The 25069-nt window shown below is 38.7% G+C and overlaps 1 protein-coding gene across 6 annotated transcripts in view; it reads left to right on the top strand.

Moving 5' to 3' along the window:
- TJP1 (tight junction protein 1) overlaps positions 1-25069 on the top strand; it is a 156510-nt gene that overhangs the window by 112785 nt on the left and 18656 nt on the right. For all 6 annotated transcript variants that reach the window (XM_063169551.1, XM_063169550.1, XM_063169554.1 and 3 more), the window contains 16 exons: positions 2862-2918; positions 7333-7457; positions 7673-7775; positions 9185-9464; positions 10023-10126; positions 10998-11166; positions 11525-11669; positions 17299-17435; positions 19526-19631; positions 20439-20589; positions 21112-21220; positions 21871-22090; positions 22456-22640; positions 22774-22869; positions 23289-23371; positions 24401-24611. In XM_063169551.1, the coding sequence (XP_063025621.1) occupies positions 2862-2918; positions 7333-7457; positions 7673-7775; positions 9185-9464; positions 10023-10126; positions 10998-11166; positions 11525-11669; positions 17299-17435; positions 19526-19631; positions 20439-20589; positions 21112-21220; positions 21871-22090; positions 22456-22640; positions 22774-22869; positions 23289-23371; positions 24401-24611 (2281 nt within the window). The remainder of the gene's footprint in view (positions 1-2861; positions 2919-7332; positions 7458-7672; positions 7776-9184; positions 9465-10022; positions 10127-10997; positions 11167-11524; positions 11670-17298; positions 17436-19525; positions 19632-20438; positions 20590-21111; positions 21221-21870; positions 22091-22455; positions 22641-22773; positions 22870-23288; positions 23372-24400; positions 24612-25069) is intronic.

The raw sequence follows: 25069 nt of genomic DNA, 5'->3' as shown, positions 1-25069 counted from the left end.
AGGCTGAGGAGCAATGGCTATAAATTAAACACAAGAAGTTTCACCTCAGCCTGGAAGAACTTCTTTCCTTGGAGAGTGGCAGAGCGCTGGGAGAGCGGCGCAGGGAGGGTGTGGGGTCTCCTGCTCTGGAGACGTTCCTGTGTCACCTGCTCCAGGTGACCCTGCCTTGGCAGGGGGGTTGGACTGGATCATCTCCAGAGGTCCCTTCCAGCCTTAAAAATAAAGTGGTTCTGTGGGATTCTGTGGTGGTGGATAGCATGAAAAATAGAACACTTTGGGTATGGCCTAAGAGCAGCATCGCAGCAGGGACCTCAGCTCATGGTAGCACAGGCTCATTTTCTGCCTCAGTTGTCAGTGCTAAGTGGGGTGAGTACCTTCACAGGTCTTCTTCAAACTTCCCTTGGTCTTTTGTGAGTGAATGCAGTTCTTTACAGATAGAAACTAACTCAAGTAAGCAGTTTGTGTCCAAGCCAGCACTCACCTCAGACTGCCTTTGAACTGTTTTCACTGTTCTTGATTGGACTGTTTGGGCATGCAGAAAGAATGAAAGTAACACATTACTTGCTTTGCTGTGTAACTAATGGATATTTGATGTTTCCAAGTCTTGTGCATTTGAAATGGATGTATTAGTAAAATCCAGGGGAGGTGATAGCAATAGTGTGAACAAAGAAATGGAGAACAAAATGGAAAGACAGCTGCTGCAGAAAGGAGAAGGGCTTTAAAAATGCAGCCTCAGTCTGACTGAGCAGTGAGTGCCCTGTCCAGGTTTAAAAAGGCTGGTGAGTTTGTGAGGTGGTTTGGGGTTTTTTTGACATTTGTCCTGGGTTTTTTATGAAGTAGTAAGTCTTCTCACAGTTCTCAGAAGCATGTTACATATGGAATTTGTTTTGTTTCTTACTCATGGCTTAGCTGTTATCTTGCCCTGCTCCAACTCTGGGTTTGCCAGTTCTCCTAGATCCAGTGGGAGCAGTGCTGAGCTGGTTAAACTGGGTTTTATCAGTTTGTGCCATTTCCAGAGCCAGGGTGTTGTTTGCCCTGTGCACCGAGCTGCAGCAGGGAGGGACAAGGATTCGGAGCCATGGAAATCATGGAAATCAGCGCCCTGAGCCAGGGAGCTGGGGCTGTGCTGCTGCCACAGGGCTGGACCTGCACAGTGCTGCCAGGCCAGGCACACTGAATGAGCAGGGTCAGCTTCTCTTGGTCATTGCAGGTAAAAATCAGGCTGCCTGTTTCAATTGCCGTGTAAATTACACCTTTATTGGATTCCTGTTGCACGTTCTTCTGAACAGGAGCTACTTAGAGCTTTTTGCTGTGGAAGTTTACTTGCAGAGATGAGTCTTCACTTGTTGATGAGATGATTAGCCTGAAAAGCTCTTGCCAAAACTAAGACAGAATGAGAACATCAGAAATAAGGAAGAAAATCAGTATTCCTTGACCGTTTAGCAAGCAAAACATTCTGTTTTGTTTCAGAGATGGCTTTGTGTGTGGAAATTGTTGCTGGTTTTGTATATATTTGGTCTGCGTTTAAAAAGCTGGAGAGAAATAATCTAATTCTGGGGTAGAGTTTAATCAATTTATAATGCAAAGGAGCAACATTTGGTACTGAATTGAGGAGAATTACAGCTGTTTGGATTAAATATGTCACAGTTAAGTTGCAACAGCACTTTCAGGAGAAATGAACCCTGAAAGAGAAATGAGCAGTAATGTGGCACATCCTGACCCTTGAAATTGAAGCACAAAATGCAGAAAAAAAAATGCAGAGCTTTTTTGGCATTATGAGAAGAACTTGCTTTTTGAACCCAGTTGCAAGTTCTGATGTTCTGAAGTTGGATAAAGTTTTCAGAGGTGTTGTTTGTGAGAGTAAACACTCCTACTGCTGTTCCTTGTGATACAGGACTGGATTAAAAGTTTGGAGTACTTTTTGTTGTAGTGACTGAGTTACTGTAACTGACACAAATGGAGATCAAAGTAGATTTTAAAAAAAACCAACACCTCCATGTTGCAGGAATGTTTGTGTTCTGATTCTGTTCTTTAATTAGTGGATTGCATGCTTATGAGGGGGGTGGATATGGAGCAAAACACTGGACACTCCCTCTGGAAAGGTAGAAAATGCAGCAGCAGGATGTTCTCTATGTATTTCCTGCTGCCTTCCTGCCTGTTTCCAGGCCCTGGGCTCTGCTGGGTTTTCCTCCCTCTTGCTATTTTGTCCTTTCCAAATGTTTGCTTGTCCTGGCACACTAAGTAGTGCTCTTTCAAGCAGAAATGCAGGTATGTCAATATTGTCATAGTGTTACTGTTTAATCTAGTTACCTTAGAGAGGACCTTGTAATTTCTGCAGTGCTACTGTTCACCAAAATAATTAGCCTACACTAAACTGCAGTCCATTAAATTTGACCTGTGTGCTTAATACAGTAGCACAGGCACTGTAATCTGTAGCTGGGTGTTCATGAATTAGTGGTAATTGGCACACAGTTAAAACAAGCAAAAGGAGAGTGTAAGTATAAATGTTAGAATATAAATACAGCTGAATGGATTGCCTACGTCTACTACAATCTTAATGAGCAACCAAGAGAGCCTATATCACAAATGCTGCTTGTAATCCTTCCCTTGGAACTTTATAACTTCAAGCTCTGTAGTCTGTTTTACCCCTTTTCCCCCACCCCCTTCCACAGGGGCACAGGAAGTTCAGCTGTGACATATAAAGGCAGGAAATGTGTAATGAATGAGCCAGGCCAACTTCTTCTGTAGCTATTTTATATGAATATTAATGCTACTTTTGAATGTAAGTTTCTGCCTGGGGTATTACACAGCTATTGAAAGTGAAGTCTAATCTTTGGTTTTTTTTTTTTTTTTCTCCTTAGAGCACAACAATGGAAGAAACAGCTATATGGGAACAACACACGGTGACTCTTCACAGGGTGAGTTCATACAATTGCCTGTGTGTGCCTAACGCAGGATACTGGTAGTTTTTGAAAACAATAGGAAAAAGCCAGATGTCAGGAAGTAAAAGGAGAGGAAACTGTCATATTCCCTTGTTTAAATTTAGAAGTGTTGTAAAAGCTCCATGTGATAGCTCTGTTTGTTTGTTGGGTTTCAGAGATAAGCCTGCCTACGAATAAGCATGCTGGAAACAAAGCTTTAGATTACGTCTGTACCAACTGAAGGGAGGCAGAAATCTGTGTTCATTCATGGCAGTGCTGTAAATGTGTGTGAAAGTTCTCAAACTTTATTTGCAGGGACATAAAGCAATGTAGTTGCATATAAATAAATGTATTCAAAACTGCCTTATTTGCTTGCCACTTTAAGTGGCTGGAAGTAGTGGTTCTGGGTGGTCAGAATGTGTACCCTGCACAAAGGAATGTGTGCTGGGAACCAGTGAATAGCAAAACTGCTTTTGCATTTAGACTGACTCCTCTTGTTTGAGTTACTCCTGAATGAAATGGAGGTCTGGTGCAGCTATCATGAAGCTGTACAAGAGATTAAGGAAGGAATTAATTGCATAGGAAAGGTCAGAGCAGGGTGGGATGCCACTTCTGGCAGCAAGTTAGTATTAAAGCAGCCACGGAATCATGGTCCAAATGCTGTATTCATCACAAAAAAAGAGAGATGTGCAAGTGTTTCCTCAAGGGGGCAAGTTATATCATTTGCCTTCAGTTCATCATAGAATAAAGGCATTTTAAAATTGTGCCTTTGGTGGGATGAATGGACCTTGGACAAAAATGCGTGTGGGGCAGCTGGGCAGATAAAATGTTAATTCTCTGTCAGACCTGCTAGCTGTTGATACTAAAGGCCTTAGTGTTTTTGATTCAATGTAACTGTTTGGGCAGGTGCCCTTTTGTGAAGGGAACAGTTACACTCAGTGTGACCCAAAGGCTGACAAAGTATCCCATCTCTGGCTGTGGCCACGTTGAAAGGAAAGTATAAGTAAAAATGGAAATGTGTAGTGATGCTTATCTAGGCTACTCTTTAAGCTTCCAGCAGTTTTTAGGTCAACAAGTTTTTGAGCAAGAAGTGTTATTTTGATATATAATTAATTACCCCTTATGTTTTCATCTTGAAGCTGTCCAGTCATCCCTGTAATCTCTATAAACTTCATTTTTTTTTGCTCATATTACTGATAAAATCAGTAGTGCTTTATAGTCAAAACCAAACAAAAAATGCCATAGTATAGTAATACAAGATTGGCTCGAAGGCTTGGTGATAGCTTATTTTCTCTTGAAGGGGACCTTTTCCTGGTCAATTGGAGCAGTAATGTCAGTGACACCAGAAGTGAGACATTTAGTCCATGCACAAAGAAATAAGGAAATGCTGCACTATGGTGTTACCTTGAACAAAATTTTAAATAACTGGTGGGATCCAGAGATCTTGGTTTTGGTTGCACTTGCAGGATAGTCAGTTGTTCTTTTAGAGCATTGATGTGAAAGTATGATTTGATTATAATTTTGGTTATGATCTTTTATGTGTCAAAATTCTGCCAACTCTTCTGGTATGACTGTTTTGTTACCTGACTAAGTAGCTCTTAATTAGGTGTTGAAAGCTGATGATATGTACTGTTAATAACTTCAATAGCATTAATTTAGTCAGTTAAAAACAAACAGTTATTTCAATCTGCCAGATAACAAAACCAAACCCCTTACGCTAATATTTAACAAATATGTGCTCAGAGTTATCCTTAACACTGGGAAGAGGTTTACTGGTGAATTCCAAGACTACTGTCAAAAGACTTGTTAGAAGGTCTTTTGGGAAGTAGAGGCTGGAATTTTTCACCATGATTTTTTGTTGCTTTTCTTTACCACCCTTCCAGTTTCCTGGAGTGACTGCTACTTAACTCTTAAGAGATTGAGCCAGTCTCAGATTCAGCTAAAACTTATTTGGTAGCTACAGTTTATCTTTTATTGAGAGGGCTTCTGGGTTTATATACTTAATTGCAAAGTACTTGAAGGAGGAACCATGTAGTTTGTATATCACATGGGTTTTTTCCTACTTGGAGCTAAGTTCTGTGAGTCTGTGGTAGATGTGTGTCGTTCCCCCAAAGCACAGACACCAGGTATGTACCTGCCTTTAGCCTGTCCCACACTGCATTCCTGTGGGAAAGTAGAATAGTTCAGCTTTTTTTTTTTGTGGATTTTTTTTTTCTACAACATCTGACAGGTGAAGTTGTGATACAAGGATTTATTTAATGCAGTTTTACTTAAGGTACATGTTAGTATCTTGTATAATCTGTAGTGATCAACATCTTGCTATGTCCAGACATGTCTAGGAGCTAGGCTCAGCACTTCTGATAGGCAGTTGTCTCTCAAGATGATGATAGGCAGCAGGATAAAATGGAAAGTAGGTAGGCTGGTTTTTACTAGAAGGCTTCTTATGTGACCACTTAAATTTTCAGAAGCATTTAGGATTTGATTTTTGAATTGAGAGTGTTTCTGAAGACATTGATTTATTTTATTAGAAATTCTTTATCTGACTTGTAGGCCCTTTTAACTGTCTGTGTATGAGACTGCATTGTTTCAGGGCTTCTGGAAGAGAACATCAAAGTATGAAATGTACTCATCTCCATACTGATTTGATTTGCAAATCTACCTTTAAAAGTAGTATGGCAAGCAGCAAGATAAGGTTACCAGTGAGTTTCTGCTGCCCTTAGCCTGATGTCTGTATTCCTTACCATAAGTGGAGAATTCTAAAAACATTTTTGTTTATGGTGAAGGAAAGATAATATTTAAATGAAGTTTGACATAAATGTCTTTGCTATTATCTCTTTTCTCCCTTTCCTTCCCCACCCAAATATGGTGCAAACTAAGTTCTGGTTTTTAAAGTAATGGAAAACTAAAAGTAGGAGTGTCATGAGAGGGGAAATATTACTGTTTTGGAAGGTTTTTTAATAACATATTTGTGTAGGCTATTATATATTCTCTTTGACTTTAAAAAATAAAACTTAAAAAACCCTCAGCTCTGGTCACAAGTGGACATTTCAGATCCTCCTTCATGGCACCAAGTTTCACTTAATTCTTGCATCCCAGCCCTGATTTCTGCTTGATCTGTGTGGGATGTATTTTGAAAATAAGTCCATTCATCCTCTAATGAATGAAAATGGATGTAAAAGAAGCAGTGAGGTGTTGTCCCCTTCCCCAGTCCCCCAGACTTAGATCAACTTCCTTCTTGGCAAAGTATGGACTAACTGCTTCTGAACAGTGAATCTCCAAATCTGTGTTTTAGTTCTGTTCCTATTCACTGCTTACAGGCAAGTCTGGAACATCTTTTTATGACCTCTGTTTTGGGAGGGAATAGGGAACAGGTTGGTTTTGGGCAGTAATTAATGTCCAAAAAGCTGAACATCATGCATCTTGCAGCCAGATGCAGACTGCCATGTTGCCTCTGCTATCACAGTAAGGTTATGAAACTCCTTGCTGAAGCTGGGTCATGTTTGTTAAAAAGTCAAAAAAAGGGAAGGTGAAGTCTGTGAAATAGAGGGGTGAGACTGACCCAAATCTGATATTTTCCATCCAGTGACTGCATTTTGTGTAGTTGAAAATTGCAGAATAAATTCTTGAGTAAAATACAGCATTTAAATGGTAATATCATCAAAATGTTTTCTGGGCAATGGTAAAAGAGCTGGATGGTTTGCAGATCTGTTATATTTAGAAAGCTTATTTCCCACCCTCGCTGCTTCCAGGCAGAAATGTAAGCATCATTGTTGTATCTTGAAATATCTAACAGGAATAACTTTTCAGAGGCATTGACCTTGCTGTAGTGGCAGGTCACCCTAGAGGGAAAAGATTGAAGCAAATTACTTTTGTTAAGATGCAGATGATTTGCAAGTGCTGACAAGGTTTTGATGTATTTAATGGTACAAGTGATCTTGGTATTATTCGTAGGAACTGAGCCTGCAGTCATACTCCTGTGTGCTGCAGTCCTGTCAGCTCCTGAGCTGCTGAGGTCGAGCTGGGTAAATACCATAATGGGAAAACTCAAAGAAAGTGTTGCAGGAAATGATATAGGGCTTGAGAGTTGCAGCTCAGTGCAATAGTTTGTTGTGCTTGCTGAAGATTGAGGTCTTGCTGATGACCTCCTAAGGTCCAGGCCATAAAAATGCAAATGAGAACTCTAATCTCTTGGAAGAGACTGGGTAGTTACTCCAAAACTCTCTGCATTCTAAAAGGGTTTATTTTTAATCTATCTCCTGTTACTGGATTGCATAGCATTGATTGGTTCATTGATCCTGCCTTCTTTCAAAAACTTGTATTGATCTCATGGGATGTTTTTGTGTTTGGTATGGGAATGCAAATTGTGACCATTAAATACTGGAAAGTAAAAGTATTTCTCTTGTTTTTATAGGCCCCTGGATTTGGATTTGGTATTGCAATATCTGGAGGAAGAGATAATCCTCACTTTCAGAGTGGCGAGACATCAATAGTTATTTCTGATGTGCTGAAAGGAGGCCCAGCAGAAGGACTGCTACAGTAAGTGCCAAACTGTACCTGGGTGCTGATTCAGGGGCATTCATCTTTGTCAGTAGTAGCTTAACCTCCCAGTTGTTTTGGTCTCAAGTTGTCTGTCTGTAACTGTTGGAGTAGTAGGTTTGTAATGCAGGCAGTTTGCTTGGGGGCACCTATTCACCAATATTTTCCTTTTGGCATAAAGTATTTATAGTGTGTCTTGTGATGTTTTTCATTAGAGAAAATGACCGTGTTGCAATGGTTAATGGAGTTTCAATGGATAATGTGGAGCATGCGTTTGCTGTTCAGCAGCTGAGGAAAAGTGGGAAGAATGCCAAAATTGTAAGTGAATGTCCTGAAGATTTGAAGTTCCATAGTCATAGAGCAAAAGTGAAATAGTGTAATGTCTGCCATGAAATTCAGGCATGTTGCAAGGTACTTGAATAACACCTGTGTGATGTGTCAGGTTAAGTGATGATCATGGTATGTTTTTCAAGTGGGTCACTCAAAATGTTTTTCAAATGTGAATAATGATGGTTGCATAGTGTGGCACAGACTCCTTTTCTTTATGGTAAAGTTCTCAGATTGCCAAATTGTGGCAAGTCAGCTTTGTTTAATATTTGTTTGCTTTGTTGGATACACTTTTACTGAGTTTTTCAAAGGCTGGTGTATGCTAAAGGACAAGCTGTTCAGGCACTAACAGTTCTTTTTGTGCTCAGTAAACACTTTGCCAAAATAAGTATAATTACTTTAATTCCTATAATTTTGTAGGCTTATTCTAAGTGGTTGGTCTTTGAACTTTTGCAAAACAGAAAAGGGTCATCACCAAAGGGTAGTAGTCCAGCTTTCTGTAGAAGTTTGGGGGTTATGTTACAAAAAAATAGAATAAAAAATGCACAATGATTAGAAGTTGCTTAATTAATGAAAACAGACTTCTAGCTCTTGTAGAAAAGCTTTTCTGCTGACACATTTTTAGTGCATTTATGTGCTTTAATGCAGTTGCAAAGAAAGTGTGATGTTTTGCATTTGTAGATTTGGCAGCAGTTCTTTAAAGCTTACAGAAAGCAATGTGTGGCAAGCTGTGCAGGGCTTTCAGTATCTTAAATATTTAGTGTGTAGATTTAGACTAAAAAAAAGTAATTAATGAAAACTTTTTGGTAGAACTTGGTTTTGTTCTGCAATACATAGCAAATAAATCTCTGAACAAGGCTGGCTCATATTCTGGAACCAGCTGTCTGTGCTGTACAAACCAACTTTGAACTTCCAGAGTGACTGCTCCCCTTCCTTCATGTCTTGCATAAACATTTTTTTGGAAGACTGGGAGACTTCAAAGTTGAGGAGAATCACTGTCAATAGCATACTGAGTATGCACTAGATTACATGTTAGCAAGAAAGGGTTTTAGCAGTGCCAGTAACTGATTTTGTGGTTTTAAGCAAAGAGCGGGCGTTCAAATATGCAACTCTGAAGACAGAATATGGTGTTGTGCTACAAAGGCTGTTGATTGTTACCCTTTTTTGCCACTTGTGCAAAAACATTAAAAAGGACGAAAACAACTGCAAAAACAGGTTTCTAATAATCTGTATCGATAATAAGAATTAATTGGATATAATTTTTTAATGAGGATGCAACAATTCAGAGCATTCACCAATACATCTGCATGTTGTGAATGCTGGGATTAGCTTGGCTTCTGACATTAGTGCCACCATTAGCATTCCACAGCCAGAGGCTGATTGCTGCTGTTGGGTTGCAGACTATCCGAAGGATGAAGAAGATTCAGATCCCAGTGACTCGAGCAGAGCCTGACCCGGTGTCTGAGAACGAGGACGACAGCTACGACGAGGAGATCCGCGACCCCCGCAGCAGCCGCGGCGGCCCCAGCGCCGGCAGGAGGCACGAGAAGAGCTGGGTCAGGGAGCGCAGCGCCAGCAGGGACAGGAGCTTGTCTCCCAGGTCAGACAGGAGGTCTGTCACCTCCAGCCAGCCTGCCAAGCCCACCAAAGTCACACTGGTGAAATCCAGGAAAAATGAAGGTAACTTGTGTGGGCATCTCTTGCTGAAACTTTTACTGCTTTCCGCTGTGTTGTGTGGGCTGAATGAACAGTGCTGTGACCAGTTTGTCCCTTTTACCAGTAGCTGGCTGAAAACTTAAAAAGTGCTATTCTATTTCTGATTCTGTTTTTCATATTTCAAAATCTGTGTGCTTTGTTAAGGGTAAAGTACTATATAGTGTAAATAAATTCCAGCTGCAGCCAACATCTGGTAGTCAGCAGTTACATACCTATGCTTTAGCTGTGTCTTTGTTTGGGTGTCCAAACAAGCTGGGTGTCTTGTTTGGAACACGAAAAATTGTAGGTAGCACCTCAGTTAGGCTGTTGAACTACAGCTCTGATTATAGGCAGTGTTAGAAAAAGAGACTGATATAAAGGTAAAGCTGTGACATATCCTGTTACAGCCCATTGTGTGCCAGCTTCACTCTCCCCTTTGTGTTGCCTGTGTAAATGCTATACAAATCAGTGTTGTAAATCTCCAGATACCTCCCTCTTTTCTACTGTAACTTCATCACTTTTCTTTTTTCTTTTCTTATGTAGAATATGGTCTGCGGTTGGCAAGTCACATATTTGTGAAAGAAATATCACAGGATAGCCTGGCAGCAAGAGATGGCAATATCCAGGAAGGAGATGTTGTACTGAAGGTACAGTGTATGGTGATGATGGTTGTTCAAAGGCAAAACTCACTGATACAACTCTGCCTGGAATTGGCTGTGCCAGTAACATGATTATAGTTAATAGAAGATGTGTCGCTTTTCATTAAATTATTTTAAAGATCAAATTTAATATGAATCAGCTTCTCTAAGAAAACTAAAATTACTAAGCCTTTTTGGTATTATTCCCAAAGTGTAATTCAGACAAAAATTGCCTACTGTAAATACATGATAAAGACTATTGGAAAAGTATTGAAGCTTTGCTTAGTTATAAGTAAAATGTTGTGGAACTGTGCTACTGTGCAGCACTTAAACTTGCCTTCGGGTTAGTTTTTTTGTTTGGTTGGTTTTTTAGTGAAATAAATATACCCAGGGGTTAATTTTTTGTGCCCCACCCCGGGCAGTGTCCAAGGCAAGTGGATGGGGCTTTAAGTGGGAGGTGTCCCTGCCCATGCCAAGGTGGTTGGAACTGGATGATCTTTGAGGTGCCTTCCAACTGAGGCTATTCTGTGATTTTAATTCATATTAACAATTTTTATTTCAAGATAGTTCTGTGGATATGTTGGTGCAGAAAAATGGACCATTCTTGGCTCTCTGAGTATAGCAGTGCTGCTTCAAAAAATATAACTAATCTTTTACAAGTTTTGTATTAGTGCTGGATGCTTTAACTTTGAAAGTTGAAAATAATTTTATATTATGCAATATTTTGGATGAGTCCAATGGTCTTTCATTGTATTGTAGCAATTTGATAAATATTTTAACTACTTCCAAATATCAGATAGAACACCTCTCTTTTTGCTGGTGATTCACTGGGATTTTTTTAGTAAGTTTATATCTGTTCTTTTTTCCTGCTCTCTTCCAGATAAATGGCACAGTGACGGAAAATATGTCCTTAGCAGATGCCAAAACATTAATAGAAAGGTCAAAAGGCAAATTGAAGATGGTTGTTCAGAGAGATGAACGAGCCACACTGTTGAATGTCCCTGATCTTTCTGACAGTATTCATTCTGCTAATGCTTCAGAAAGAGATGGTGAGTATAAAAACTTGATTTCTAAAGAGGAAAGAACTCCCTATGTTGTCAAGATCTGAAATAGCTAAGTGGGATGAGAGGGTGGGGAGGAGAAGAGTTAAGAGCAAGATTGTAATAGGGGTAAATTTTTGTTTGAATGTGATTGAAATCCACTCCTTCAAAAATGGTGGAGAAAAAGATACAGTCCCTGTTCTTGTGGCTGTTCTTTCAGGAATATTAAGTTTGGTTTTCGTGTAATAATAAGCATAGATTTAACATCTTCATAAAAATTCTCTGCAAAAGCTTATTCCCATTTAAGCAGGTCATGCCACCATTTAAATTACGATCATTTCATGAAAAAACAACTTTTATTTAACAGACATTTCAGAAATTCAGTCGCTGGCATCAGATCATTCCAACCGATCACATGACAGGCCCCGCCGCAGTCGTTCACGATCTCCTGACCAGAGGTCAGAGCCTTCAGACCATTCCAGACATTCTCCACAGCAGCCCAGCAACGGCAGGTGATGGCAGCCTTGTATTATTTTTAAATCAACTATTTAATGTAACATATAAGTTATAGGAGTGCTTGGATTTATAAGGTGTAACAAATGTGAAGCAGAACTATGGAGGCAGTAATATGACATTCTTTGTCTCTAGAGATGCAGATTATAATGATCTGAATATTTTAGACTTGAGGAGAAACTGAGCCTTTCTTTAGTGTTACATCTTCTTTAAACATAATCATAGAGCATGATTGTATGGATGACAATAAAAGTTTGATAGCAATATGTATTGCTAAATAATGTGTAGTTGTATTTTGGTTTTAGAAAGCACTTAGCTGCAAGTAGATTTGGGATGACCTGTTGCATGTCCAGCCTGGGTAAACTTGCTGAAATCTTGCTTTGTTTAGGCATGAGGTTGTCTTATGTTTCTGAATACGTTTAGTTCCTGCAAAACAAGGTGTATTTCACAACAGGTTTAGCTTTTGCACTCTATTATTAATATTTGAACTTGGTAATGGAAGCATTGATTATCTTTCTTTAGTATGCAAGTCTAATTTGATATGAATTCAGAGAGAAGTAATGTACTGTATGGTTTGCAGTTTTTTCTCCTGAAATATGAAACTTTAGTCCTGAATAACAAATCTGCCCACTTTTGCATTTCCACAGTTTGGAAATAGACGTTCTAATTTACTGAAATAGCGTTTCAGTGTTGAATTTCAAATTCTATTAAATATTTGAATGAGAAAAATTTCTTTTTTGACTGCTCATAATAAGATGGAGCAGAAATTAGAATTGATCTGTACAAATTTCAAATTCAGAGCCTCTATCTGAATATTTTTAGATGCTGTTCAAAAACTCTGAAAAACCAAATTGCAGCTGGCTATTTCATTAAAGATATGCCTGATTGCTTATTAATAAAATTAGTTTGCCCAAGGGGAAAATAACATACCTTCAAGGCTTTTAGAGTCTTTTAAAGATCAATACAACAGCAAGAGAGATTGTACCTGCATGTACACCTGCTTGGGGTTATGGGTTACAGATATTTTTGCTTCTCTTATGTGTGCATTGTTCAGAGGGACCACAAGGCATGAAAGCTTGTTTTTAGGTAGGAACCACATTCATTGAAAACACTTGAAAGCAGGATCCCAGAGGCAGGGCTTTGATTGTGAAGGTTGTGAGATCTCTGCCATATTTCCAAACTGTTTGTCTTGACATGCATTTCTAGTACAGCCTGATAGAGCTTGAGGAGAGAGGAACCAAAAAAAAAACCTGTTAGAACTATGACTGCCTTAGCCTAGTGTTAGTGCTTTCCTGTCCTATTGCAGAGGCTTAGGTAGATGGTCACTTCCTCCCTGTAGACCAAACTGTGTAAGAACCAAACCTTCCCCAAGAGGGAACTTTGAAGTTATCTCAGCTCTGAATGCATCCGTTACCTCTTCTGTACGAGCAAGAGCTGCTTTGGCATGGCTTGACTTCCTTTGCAACATGTCCCTTTCAAGATCAGAAAATCTGGGCCCTGAGCCATGTGAGGAAAAACATGTTGAGAGCAACTTCTCTTTGAAATGGTTGTTTGTGCAAATTTAAATCTACTGTGAGATCAAATTAGTTGTTAACTCCTTACTCTTTTTTGAATTTGCTGGAAAATCTGGAGGAAGAAAAAGGCTTGAGAAAGGGCTGAGGAAGAAATGTGCAAAAAGTCTTCCAAGTGAGCTTGAGGAGGATGTTAAAAATGTATTGAAGATAATGAGTCTTTATTTAGCCACTGTTCTGCCAAGTGTTTGTATGTTAATGAGGAGGGGAGTTCCAGGGGAATCCTCTTAGTCCTTGAGTACAGACTGATGTTTCTTGATTTGCACTAGAGTACAGAAATCTGCTAACAGATCTGCCTCAGTATTGCATTGGGGTCTGACAGGGTCTTCAGTGTTATCCACCTTCCAGTATTCCTCACTGGTAGGTACAGCAGGCTGCTTGCAATGTTCCTGGGTATAGGGTTTCCAGAATAATTGCTGTTTGATCATTCTGTAAAGCATTAAATAGTGCTGTAGTTTTCTTTAGTCTAAAGAAAGTTCACAGATGTCTCTTGAACAGTCTTTTAAAAACTCAAATTCTAAAACATTTTTCTTTACTTACTCACAGAAAGAGCTAATTTTGCTTTCTATAATCTATGAAGAGTTGTACTTAAAAAGTTAGATTGAGCAAAAGAGGTCTCTGTAGCCAAGCTGGAGATTCCCTCAGGACTAGTAGCACACATCCTTTCTTAGCTATCTGCTCTTACTGCTGGCACTGAGCAGCTGTTGAGCTGGGCAAGCTTTTGGTGTGACCCATCCCAAAGACTGGCATTTAAAGCCAGGTGCTGCCAATCTTCCCAGATGATATCTCTGGGCTGCCCTTTACTAATTGAAAGAATTTCTGCTTGGGAACTCAGTCTCCTATGCTGACTTCCTCACCTAGATACTGGAATAGCAACAACATCCTTTGATACATTGCACACTTCAGCCTCAGCAAGTAGGATTTGAAGAAATCACTGTAGAGATCATCATTATTAGTGGAAGGATGAAGCTGACTTCTGTAATACCCTTGGCAATTTATATGTAGGGTGAGAGGTTGGTTGTTCTGTCCATTTTCTAAACAAGCTAAAAAACTAGAATATAAGATAAAAATCAGCCCTGTTTTTAATGGCTTTAGGAAGATGCTACTTTGCTCTTACTCTTCTTATGCTAAAGAGTTTGAGATGTGCTAAAATCACATTTAATAAGAGCCTGCAAGTTCATATTTTCCATAATTTTCTGTAGAGACAAACATTGTGTGTTGCAAGTCATCTCTTGCTCTGCATTAGTAGCACTAACATGTAGCTGAATGTATTTTGTAATTTTAACATGTGTCTGGTAAGTGCACTTTGAAAAGATGTCAGGGAGAGGAAGTGAGGTAAAGGGGGCCCTGACACAGCACAGATGTTAAACAATAGTGTCACAGTGCACACAGGGAACAACACTTTTGTCTCTTGGGAAGTGCAGCTGTCAGTTTTATACAAATTTCCCTCACCTGGAACCAGTGGTGGCATCAAGTTGTTTCCTGTATCAGCTTGTAATGTGAAATATTCAGGGTTTACTGGAAAGTTTAAGCAAAATCAAGGAAAAAAATCTACTCCCCTGCTTTTCTGATGTTTCCTTTTTGTTCTAGCAACTTTTTCCCATTTAAAATTTCATGTCTTAGGTAGACTACACCTGACTTTTTGTAGGCTTTTGAGTTGCAGTGTGTATTTGCCTGCACACATTGCAGCAGTCTAGGAACCTGTTGCTTCAGATACTTGCCTATTTTATGCTGTGCCCTCAGTGTCTGTATTTTAGTTACTGTTCTTGAGAGCTTCCACATTTGCATTCTCTTGATGTGTACAGGAATCAAAGCAGCATAAAATTACAATGGCTTTGGACTGTGTAGGGGAAATGTAAAATGAATTTTGTCTTTGTGTAGTAACTATAGTATTTTTTGCCTTATTTTTAAAGCAAATAAGCAGTTATTGTTACTTGAGAGTAATGCTCCTTTCAAATGTTAGGAGATGCTTGGAAACAGGTGGAGAGGGCTCATGGGGAAATTAACTGTAGTGTCTGATTAACTAGTGCTCATTATCCAGAAATCTTTGGGGAGTGGAATTAGTTGCAGCTAATTCTGTAATGTTATAACATTACAGAACTTTTTTGTTTCTAGGACACTTAGCATGCATTTAAATAGCTAAATATTTGTACCTGTTTTTAATAAGCCAGGAACTATTTTCAAGGGAACGACCAGTCCAGTCATGTTTTAGTCTGATACTGTCTATCTTATGCACCTAAACTGGAAATCCAAAAGAGGAATAAGAAAATTTCTATCAGTGATGTTTGGGAATGAAGTAGAAGGATAAATGCTTACTTTTTACTTTGTTAGACATAGTAAATCAACTGTGGGATTGTAATCAACTGTGGGAGCCTCCAAAAGGGACTCTATCTGGATAGAAAGAGGCATGAATAGGGATTTTAAATAAGCTACTGTGCTTGTTTTTATCAATGACTTAGAACAAGATGGTTGTTTATAATGCAAGAGTGCTTCTCTTCACAGTTTGTTGTGGAGATTGGAGTACTTTCCTGTATTCTGTTTAGCTGCCTTCAGGCACATGGTTTAAAACTGGCAGAGGAATGCACTGAGAAGTTGTAGTATGTCTTGGCTGAATAGCTAAGCATTGTTTCTCATATTTTAGACTTCATTTTGCTTCAGGAAAGCACATTCTACTTGTGTTTCAATTTTTTTTTTTAATTTCTTTTATTCTTTACTGCATGTCTTGGATGAGCAGACTTGCTGGAATCTATTTTCTGAAGTCATATTTCTGACTCTTGAAGCATTATTTCTGATGAGGATCTTATCAGTCTTAGCTCTGTATGAGGATTTGATCCATTTGTGCTTTATGGGCAGGGATGCTCGTTGTTGCCCAGCAGCACCATCTAGCTGTTAGTAGTGCAGGACTCCTTTCTTTTTTCCCTCCAGTGCAGACGTCTTCTTAATGAGAGCAGATGGGTTTGCACCTCCTGACCAAGCCATTGTTATTCTTGAGAAAATACCTTTTTCCCCACTTCTTGGCAAGTCAGTCTGATACAATATGAAAGGCTGCTATTTGTGTCTGTCTTACTTCAAATATTCTTTAAATCCTTGCTTATTTGCCAAGTCCCAGGAAGGAAACCTTATTTTTCTAGCTCATTATTAATATTCATCTGTTCCAACCCTATTCAATTATTTAGTGTTCATCAGATAGCAGTGTAGTGGTTAACATTTCAACATGCAGCACATGTTCAGTTCTGCTGTAGTACAGCTGGTAGCTGTAGCTCAGTACAACAATACAAGAATACCTGATCATCTTTTGAACTCAAGGAATAGAAATTATATTCTGTAGAATTTTCCTTGTTTTCATCATTTTAAAACAAGATAACTTGTCCTAACTTCCTTCAGTTTGTGCTCCAAGTGTGTGTAAGAAATGCATAAGAAGCAACAAATTGTGTTTTGACTAAAATGTGTGGATGAGATGCACTCTCCTCTTGTCATAGCTGTGAATTGAGGGCCTTATCCTCTGAGGAGATGAGAAATGAGGAACATATTTACCTGGGCCTTGGCAGGGCTTTGCAAGGATAAAAGTGCCACACCAGCAGCACTTGTGTTTCAGGGCAGCTGACACAGAAGGAGCAGATAAATTAGCTTGGTCACAGCAAAACCTAAGAATTAAGTCTAAAGAGATCCATTATTTCTATAGGAAGGGGTGAGAAAAAGACTGTTGTAATGGATTTTCTTACTTTCTTCCCTTTGCTTCTCAGTTCTTTATATATCTATCAATATACAGCACGTGTGTGTGAAGCTTTAGAGTCTGTGTCCCATGTGCTGCTTCTCTCTTAACTGCTGTATCTAGGGAAGCCCTTTGTTAATGCACTATTAGGGACAAAACACTAGGATTTAGAAATGGTAAAAACTGTTAATAATGTGATAGTCTAAGAACAAAACCTTCCTAAATAGTGATGGTGATCCCTTACCCTCAACCTGATGAATGAAAGTATTTATTGCTTAGTCTTAGTAGACTAAAGGTCATAGAAGCAGTTCTGTATGCAGAGTGGAATCTTTTTTTCTAATATAGTCATCGAAGCAGAGAAGATGAGAGAATAACTAAACCTGGAGCTGTCTCTACACCTGTAAAGAATGCAGATGATATTTCTAAAGCTGTGGAAGAGGTGACAGTTGAAAGAACTGAAAAACAAACTCCACCACTCCCAGGTAAAAGCATTAAAATATATTAATTATTTGTGTTGTTGAGAATGGATGACCAGGAAAGACTTAATGCTCTTGCATGTTTGTGGAATGACTTTCAAGTCTTAAAACAGACCAAGTCTTAATTTTTTTTATATCTGGATACAAACAGTCTTTGTAACCATAATCTCATTTATATGTTAAGAGTTTTGGTCCTGAAAACCTAACTTGTGGGTTCTGGCATTATATAGGGGGTCAGATTTCAGTGTTTAAGGTTATAGTTATAAGTGATGGTTGTAAAAAGTTTTGTATGGATTTCTCAGACAAGATTAAAATCTGCTATTTCTGAGTGTTCAGCAGTAAATGTATTCTTATGGGTTACTGTAGCAGATTATATTTGTAACAACGATGTATTTAAGCCAGTTTAGAGCTTCTGTTCCCAAGATACAACTCCAAAATGCTTTGTTCATATAGCACTTAACTAGAGTCAAGGACAAAGAAGGCAGGTTAACAAATGCAGTACAGCTAATCAAACCAGAACAAAATCTCTTCCTTTTTTCCCAAAAGGAAAGGATAGGCTAAATGGCAGCAGATAAAAGCCAGATGGTGTAAAAAAGGAAAAAAAACAAAACAAACAAAACAAAAGATGATACAGGACGCTGTTCCGGGCAGGCTGGCACTTACAAGATTTTTGTTTACAGAATGAGGCACTTCAGTGAAATTACAAGTGGAGAAAGGAGCTGTGCAGATGGTTTAGAGGGAGCTGTTACTGAAAGGCTGGGTGCAATGAGAGAATGCACATTCAAGCTTGAAAATAGTTGAGGACCTAAGGGATGAGCAGTGACACTTCTGCATGTAGTAGTCAGTAGATTAGTGAAGAGCTGAAAGGGTTCTGATGTTGGTAGACTCTGAAAGATCTTGAAAATAAGAACAGTAAGTTTTCTGATACAGCAGCCATTATTAAAAATATGGTCCTAAGAGCTGACCTTTTACAGCAGTGTTATGAAGAGAGGCAAATGAAGTAATTTTTATTTGCCAAGATGGAAAAGGATGTGGTAGTCAGCTTAGAAAGATAAATTCTGCAGTTCTGTAAGATACTGAAGATTAATAATTGGCATAATACCAAGGCAGCCAGATAGGCAACCCTTAAGATGGTTCTTAATCCAAAATAATGTACTGATAATTGGTCTGAGGGGCTAGCAAGCCAGTGATAAATAGTGTTGGGGGTTTTGTTGGTTGGTGCAGAAGGAGAAATGTTCTGCTCTTGCATGAATGGAAAGAGGCACATGGAAATTCTTAGTTTGGGTGGGAGGAGTTGTAGATCGGTACATAAAGCTAATATTTAAATTAATGTCTGCAGATAAAATTCACTTGCCCAAGAGAAACTGAGATTAAAAAGTGTAGCAAAGGACATAATCATTAACAGCCTCACAAAAGCTCTGGGGAAATGAGGATCCTTCCAAGACTGTAATAAAATGTTAGAGAGATGGTTAGCAGAATCTGTGATGGTTTGCTGCTTAGACTGGGGGCAAGGACAAGATGACTGTCATAGTTGATTGTGTCAGAAAAGGATGAGAGGAAAGTATTTGTTGGGAGGGTCAGAGACTTAGCCTAGCAAAGGTTCATTAGAGACTTAATGGAAAATGCTGCGTTACTGTATGGGAAGGACCAGAATGGAAAATACTGTGTTACTGTATGGGAGGGACCAGAGTCACATTAGAAATAGGCATAATTACCCAATTGTTGCCTGAAATTCCCAATTTCAAACTAATCTGTTCAGTGATTTGAAAGGAACATGGTGCAGTTGTTGGTAAGATCAGGAATATTAGACTAGCTCAAAGTCAGCCTTGTTTGAAATAATTTTTTTTCCTAATGAGGTGTGAAGGAAGTTTGGGAATATTTACTGAAGTAGTAGTTAGGCCAGTAATCACACTGCTCTGAATGGCATGATGAGATTGTCTTCTGTTGTAAGTTTACTAGTATTTTACTTTTAAGTAGGTCTAAGTGGGGTGGAGGGAAGGCTACTGAACAAGTCACCAAGTCTTAACTAAGTTAAACTTCACATGTACATCTTTAAATGACCAAATGGACATTGGGAATCTTTGGTATTTTCATAGAACCAAAGCCAGTGTATGCACAAGGAGGTCAGCCAGATGTGGATTTACCAGTCAGTCCATCTGATGGTCCTTTACCCAATTCAACCCATGAAGATGGAATGCTCCGGTAACGTACCTCTGAACTCCCTTTGAACCTGCCTGCTTCTTATCAAACCAAACTTTTATCCAGGGTAGTCAATAACCTCTCTCTGTGCTCTCATATGATGTCCAGTACTCTGTCCTGACCCTTCTGTTCACAAATGATAGGATGAAGACATGAGATTTATTTCTGAGACTTGTAGGCATTTACACTGTGTTATTTCCCATTGTAAAGTCTACTTATTTCTACTCTATTCCCTTAGAATAGCCAACAGGTGAAAAGGATTTCCAGGGTTTGTCTCTCACTCCTCTGTCCCCATCTCCAAAGAGAGGAAAGTTACTGTATTATATTCTTTACCTGTCATAGTAATTGGAGAGCAGTGAATAAAGATTATTGCAGAAATGTGCAATGTCCCAGCATGGAAATAAGTCTGCTTCAACTGGCATCTCCTTTATGGGCATTAGTGTGCTTGAGAATAGATTCTAGTTTGGTTTGACCTCAAATTCATCTTGATCTCTTCAGAGCCAAAATAGATCTGTATGCCAGCAGAGCTTTTTAAAAGGAAGAATGTTTTTGGAAGAGAGAGTCAGTGTCTCACATAAACACTGAGTGTAAGACAGACAAACCATACTAAACATGTACATGCAGGTGGGTTTTTTGGAGTGCTGCTATTGAGCAAGTTGTATTGCTGCAGTTGATGAGCAGTTAATGGTATGTATAGCAAAACATATGCACTAATTGACTAACAAGCAGATTACTTCTTTGCATGCTTCAAATTTACCAGGGTATTTTGGGCTATTACACCAGTAAGTGGAATATTTTCTAAATTTCTAGGCCAAGCATGAAACTGGTAAAATTCAGAAAAGGAGATAGTGTGGGCTTGCGACTAGCAGGTGGCAATGATGTTGGCATATTTGTAGCTGGTGTTCTGGAAGACAGCCCTGCAGCAAAAGAAGGATTAGAGGAAGGAGACCAGATTCTCAGGGTATGTCAAAACTGTTAACATTACAAATGTTTTGTTGTACCAAAGTAGGTTTTCTTTCTGTAGGATTGAATATTTTGTCTTCGTAGTTCATACACCTTTTTTTCGGTATGTATTTATTAGATGATTTACTAGGAGCAAGATCTCTTTTTACTGTACTGTTGCTAGGAAGGTTAGTAAGTTTTTGACATGAAATTTTGTAGTCTAATTGAGTTTATCAAGTTATTTGATTTCATGTTGGGTGACTAAGTTGTCAGAGTGCTCTGTGGGTCACTGATGTATATAGGGGCTCCGTAATGAGTATTAAGTGAACAGCTACCTATTTTCCTGGAAGCTGTGCTTTTACTGAGAAATAAGGTGGGACTCTTTAGAGGTATGAGGAGCATCCTGAGATATGTGCACTTGGTATGTATGAAATTGAGTAAGAAAAAAATCGTAGCAATAGATTCATATTTTCTATTGTATCATTAAATCTCTGTAATAATTTCATATGCTAATTCAAACTGACTGCTTCATTCATACCAGGTAAATAATGTAGACTTCACAAATATCATCAGAGAAGAAGCTGTCCTTTTTTTGCTTGATCTTCCTAAAGGCGAAGAGGTCACCATTTTGGCACAGAAGAAAAAAGATGGTAAATATTTGTGTATTCCATTACCATGGAAATGATGTAATAGACTGCTTAGAACAGCATTAAAAACTCTAGTGAGCAATAACTAACTGCTGGCCTGCAGGTAATTGGCACCTTAGACTATTGAGTCCTTTTGCCTTTGGGATAGGTGGCCGCTGCAAATGGAGTGGAGACTGATCTGGTGCCAGTATACACACACCCACACCCCCCTAAACAAACAAACAAAATCCCAAACAAAAAATGCCTCTACAGAATAGCCCCTACCACCTAAGCCATGTCTTGGCATTATCCTTGGAGGAAGTAGAAGAGTCAGTTGTGATTATGCCATTGAAAATGAGTGGTTATGCTGATGTGTTTGTACATACAAACTTCTTTTCTCAAGATGAATTCCTTCCAGGGCAAATGAAGTAAGCTTGCACTTTGATCAAATTCTTGACTATAAAAGTTGAATTCATGTTAGTAGAGTTTACTATAAATAGTTATGGTGCTTAAAATAGAGCAGCTCTGAGACATTAAGGCTTCTTGAAGTAAAGTACATTTAGAACAAGGAGAATTAAGGTGAGGCATTGCTTTGTGTAATTCTTGTGAGCATTATAACATCACTTGAACTTACATAACATTTGGTGTTTTGTGATTTCTTTTCCTTCTTTCAGTCTATCGTCGCATTGTTGAGTCTGATGTAGGGGATTCTTTCTATATCAGAACTCATTTTGAATATGAGAAGGAATCTCCTTATGGACTAAGTTTCAATAAAGGTGAAGTGTTCCGGGTGGTGGACACTCTGTACAATGGCAAGCTAGGTTCATGGCTGGCCATTCGAATTGGGAAGAATCATAAGGAAGTGGAAAGAGGTATCATACCTAACAAAAACAGGTACGATCCTGCAATAGTTAAATTACTGATTCAAACCCACAGCTTTAAATGGCATCTGTATCATGAATGACTGGACTTCTTGCAGGACACAGGTTAATAGAATTGGTTCAGTAAGAAACAGTGTAAAACATACTGAAGTAAAATATCTGTGGATTTGCTTTTGACTTGAATAAATCTTCTTTTCAATACAAGAGATAATACAAGGATGTAATAAGGTTTAGAAATGTGATACCAGGCTCAGTAGTTGTCTTGTAGTTCATAATACAACAAGCAGTGGCAGTGTTTTTTTTGAGAGTGTGAGCTTGCTAGTCAGGCATTACTCCAGAAGCTGACTTCTTGGTAACTGGGATTTGTTGTCACCTTAGAGCTGAGCAGCTGGCTAGTGTACAGTACACGCTTCCAAAGACAGCAGGAGGAGACCGAGCAGACTTTTGGAGATTCCGAGGCTTGCGGAGCTCAAAAAGAAATCTCCGGAAAAGCAGAGAGGATCTTTCTGCCCAACCTGTTCAGACCAAGTTTCCTGCCTATGAAAGAGTTGTTCTTCGGGAAGGTATGGCTTCACTCTTACTGCACTGTACAGCTTTGTGTGCTTTAGTTTGGAAAAGCCTATTTAGTTAAATGTCTCTTGCATTTGGTTTAAGCAGTCAATATATCTTGACTTTTCTTTTTTCCTTCAATTCTAGCTGGGTTTCTGAGACCTGTAACCATTTTTGGTCCAATAGCTGATGTTGCACGGGAGAAACTTGCTAGAGAAGAACCAGATATCTTCCAAATTGCAAGTAGGTGTGAGATCAGGTTTTTCTGCAGTTAGGAAATAGCTTTCTTTGGGTAGATTGTTTCTACATTATTACTTTAGTTAACGTATTTAACAAGACATTGACAATATAAATGTACAGACTAAATGTAAGTTCTTCTACTACATTGCTGCTAATAATTCTCTTAAGACATATTAGTTCTATTTATAGCCACCTCAAATTTCATTTTAATTCTGTATCTCATCCTATTTTTAAGTGCTTTTGTAAAGATGTGATTTTTATGGCCATAATGGTGGTTAGACTTTCATGTATGATACGTAATCAGAAGTGTCTTCAAGCCGAATTGACAGCTTGAGCTATGAAATGGTTTGTTTTATCTTAATAAGGGAATGTAGAATATGTTGTAAACTTACAGTAGGTTTTTACTGTGTCCTCTTTACCAGAAAGTGAACCAAGAGATGCTGGTACTGACCAACGCAGTTCTGGCATTATTCGTCTCCACACTATAAAGCAGATAATTGATAGAGTAAGTCTTCTGTTGTCACTGGACTTTTAATACAAGAAAAGTAAAACTGATAGCATTAAGTAAAGTGTTGGGTGTATTAAATGTAGAATGGTAACTTACTGTGTTTGCTTTAAAAATAACTTTCTCATCTCTCTGTTGGTTAATAAGAAAAACCCTATCACCCTTCTTCTCTGTATTAATAACTGCAGCCTGGATGTGCTTCTAGGCTTTGTTCCAGAGGCTGTTGTCCTCTCTCCATTAAGGCTCTTTTAGGCTGTTTCCTCTTTCATTTAAAGCCATGGTGTGACATTATAGCTAGAAATCGTTACTTTATTTATGAAGTTGGTCGTTTTGCCCCACCCCAGTGTACAAATTGATCACTTGACATAATTATTATATAAGTGTGAGGACTAAGAAAGAGTTCTTCCATCTCCCTTCCTTAATATCATTAAAACCTATACCATTAGTGCACTATATGAGGTTCACCTATTCATTTCCTTACTTTAAAAAAAACTGGAAGATTTTCAGATGCTGAAGTATGAGAGGGGAAAAAAGCTATAATAGCAGCAAAGTCAGCATGCTTCATGCTGTGTGCCTGATTGCATTGAATGAAAGCTGGCCAAGTTCTGCACTCACAGTGATATTTTTTTGTAAAAAGGAAGATAGAAATGTGTAATGGGACTATATCTTGTGTTTCAGTCTTTGGTTTTTTTCCTGTTTACAGAATGCTGATAGGAAACGGCTTCTTTTTATTTCAGTGTCTGCTTACTTTGAGGAGATTTAAAAAATATATATATTTAAATGTTAAAAATCCTAGAGTTATACAGTGGTCCTGCAGTTCAAAATGTTTATGCCTCTTTAGGCTCATATTGGAATTAGTTTGGTTTTTTTTATTTTGTTAGTTCGAATCGGAGAAGGATTTAAATCAATACTTTGAAACAATGAATTCTCTAAAGTTAATACAAAATCAGTTTGTGGAGTATGTTAAAAAAAATTCATCTAGGACATAAATGATTCACTTTCTTGCCTCTGTCCCTCTTGTCACTGCAGGACAAACATGCTTTGTTAGATGTCACCCCCAATGCAGTGGACCGTCTGAATTATGCCCAGTGGTATCCAATTGTAGTGTTCCTAAACCCTGACTCTAAGCAGGGAGTAAAGACCATGAGGATGAGGTTGTGCCCAGAGTCACGAAAAAGTGCCAGGAAGCTGTATGAGAGAGCTCACAAGCTCCGCAAAAATAATCACCACCTCTTCACAAGTAAGTCATTAGACAGACTGGATTAGAATTGCTGAGAGGAAAGGGAAGGCAAGATGAGAGAAGCTTCTACCTCCAGAATTTTCTGCAAATGGAGCAGGTCAAGCAGTGACAGACTTGCTCAGGCTTTGCCATTCAATAACCAGTAGTTAATTGGTGTGTGCATCATTTGCACATGACTGCTCAAATGTAAAGCAATCTGAAACATCAGAATGACATTTCTAATAGGTCTTGTGGCTTTGCAGGATCATCAGCCAAAATCAAAACTTGAATAAATAGGAAAATGATGTAACTTTATTGTTTTAGTCTGGCTAAACTCAAGCCTCTCTTTATTCTAAGCTACTGTTAATTCAGCGTTCCCTGTGGGATAAAACATTCCCGAACCACATCAGGCCTTAAGGTTGCTTTGGATGCTACTTTGCATCCCTGTTTAAATCTCATAGTTTTAACCTACTAGTTTA

This window comes from Melospiza melodia, chromosome 15 (genome assembly GCF_035770615.1).
Source record: "Melospiza melodia melodia isolate bMelMel2 chromosome 15, bMelMel2.pri, whole genome shotgun sequence".
Lineage (NCBI taxonomy): Eukaryota > Metazoa > Chordata > Aves > Passeriformes > Passerellidae > Melospiza > Melospiza melodia.
Note: the sequence above shows the minus strand (reverse complement) of the source record. Positions and strands in the feature narration are given on the sequence as shown.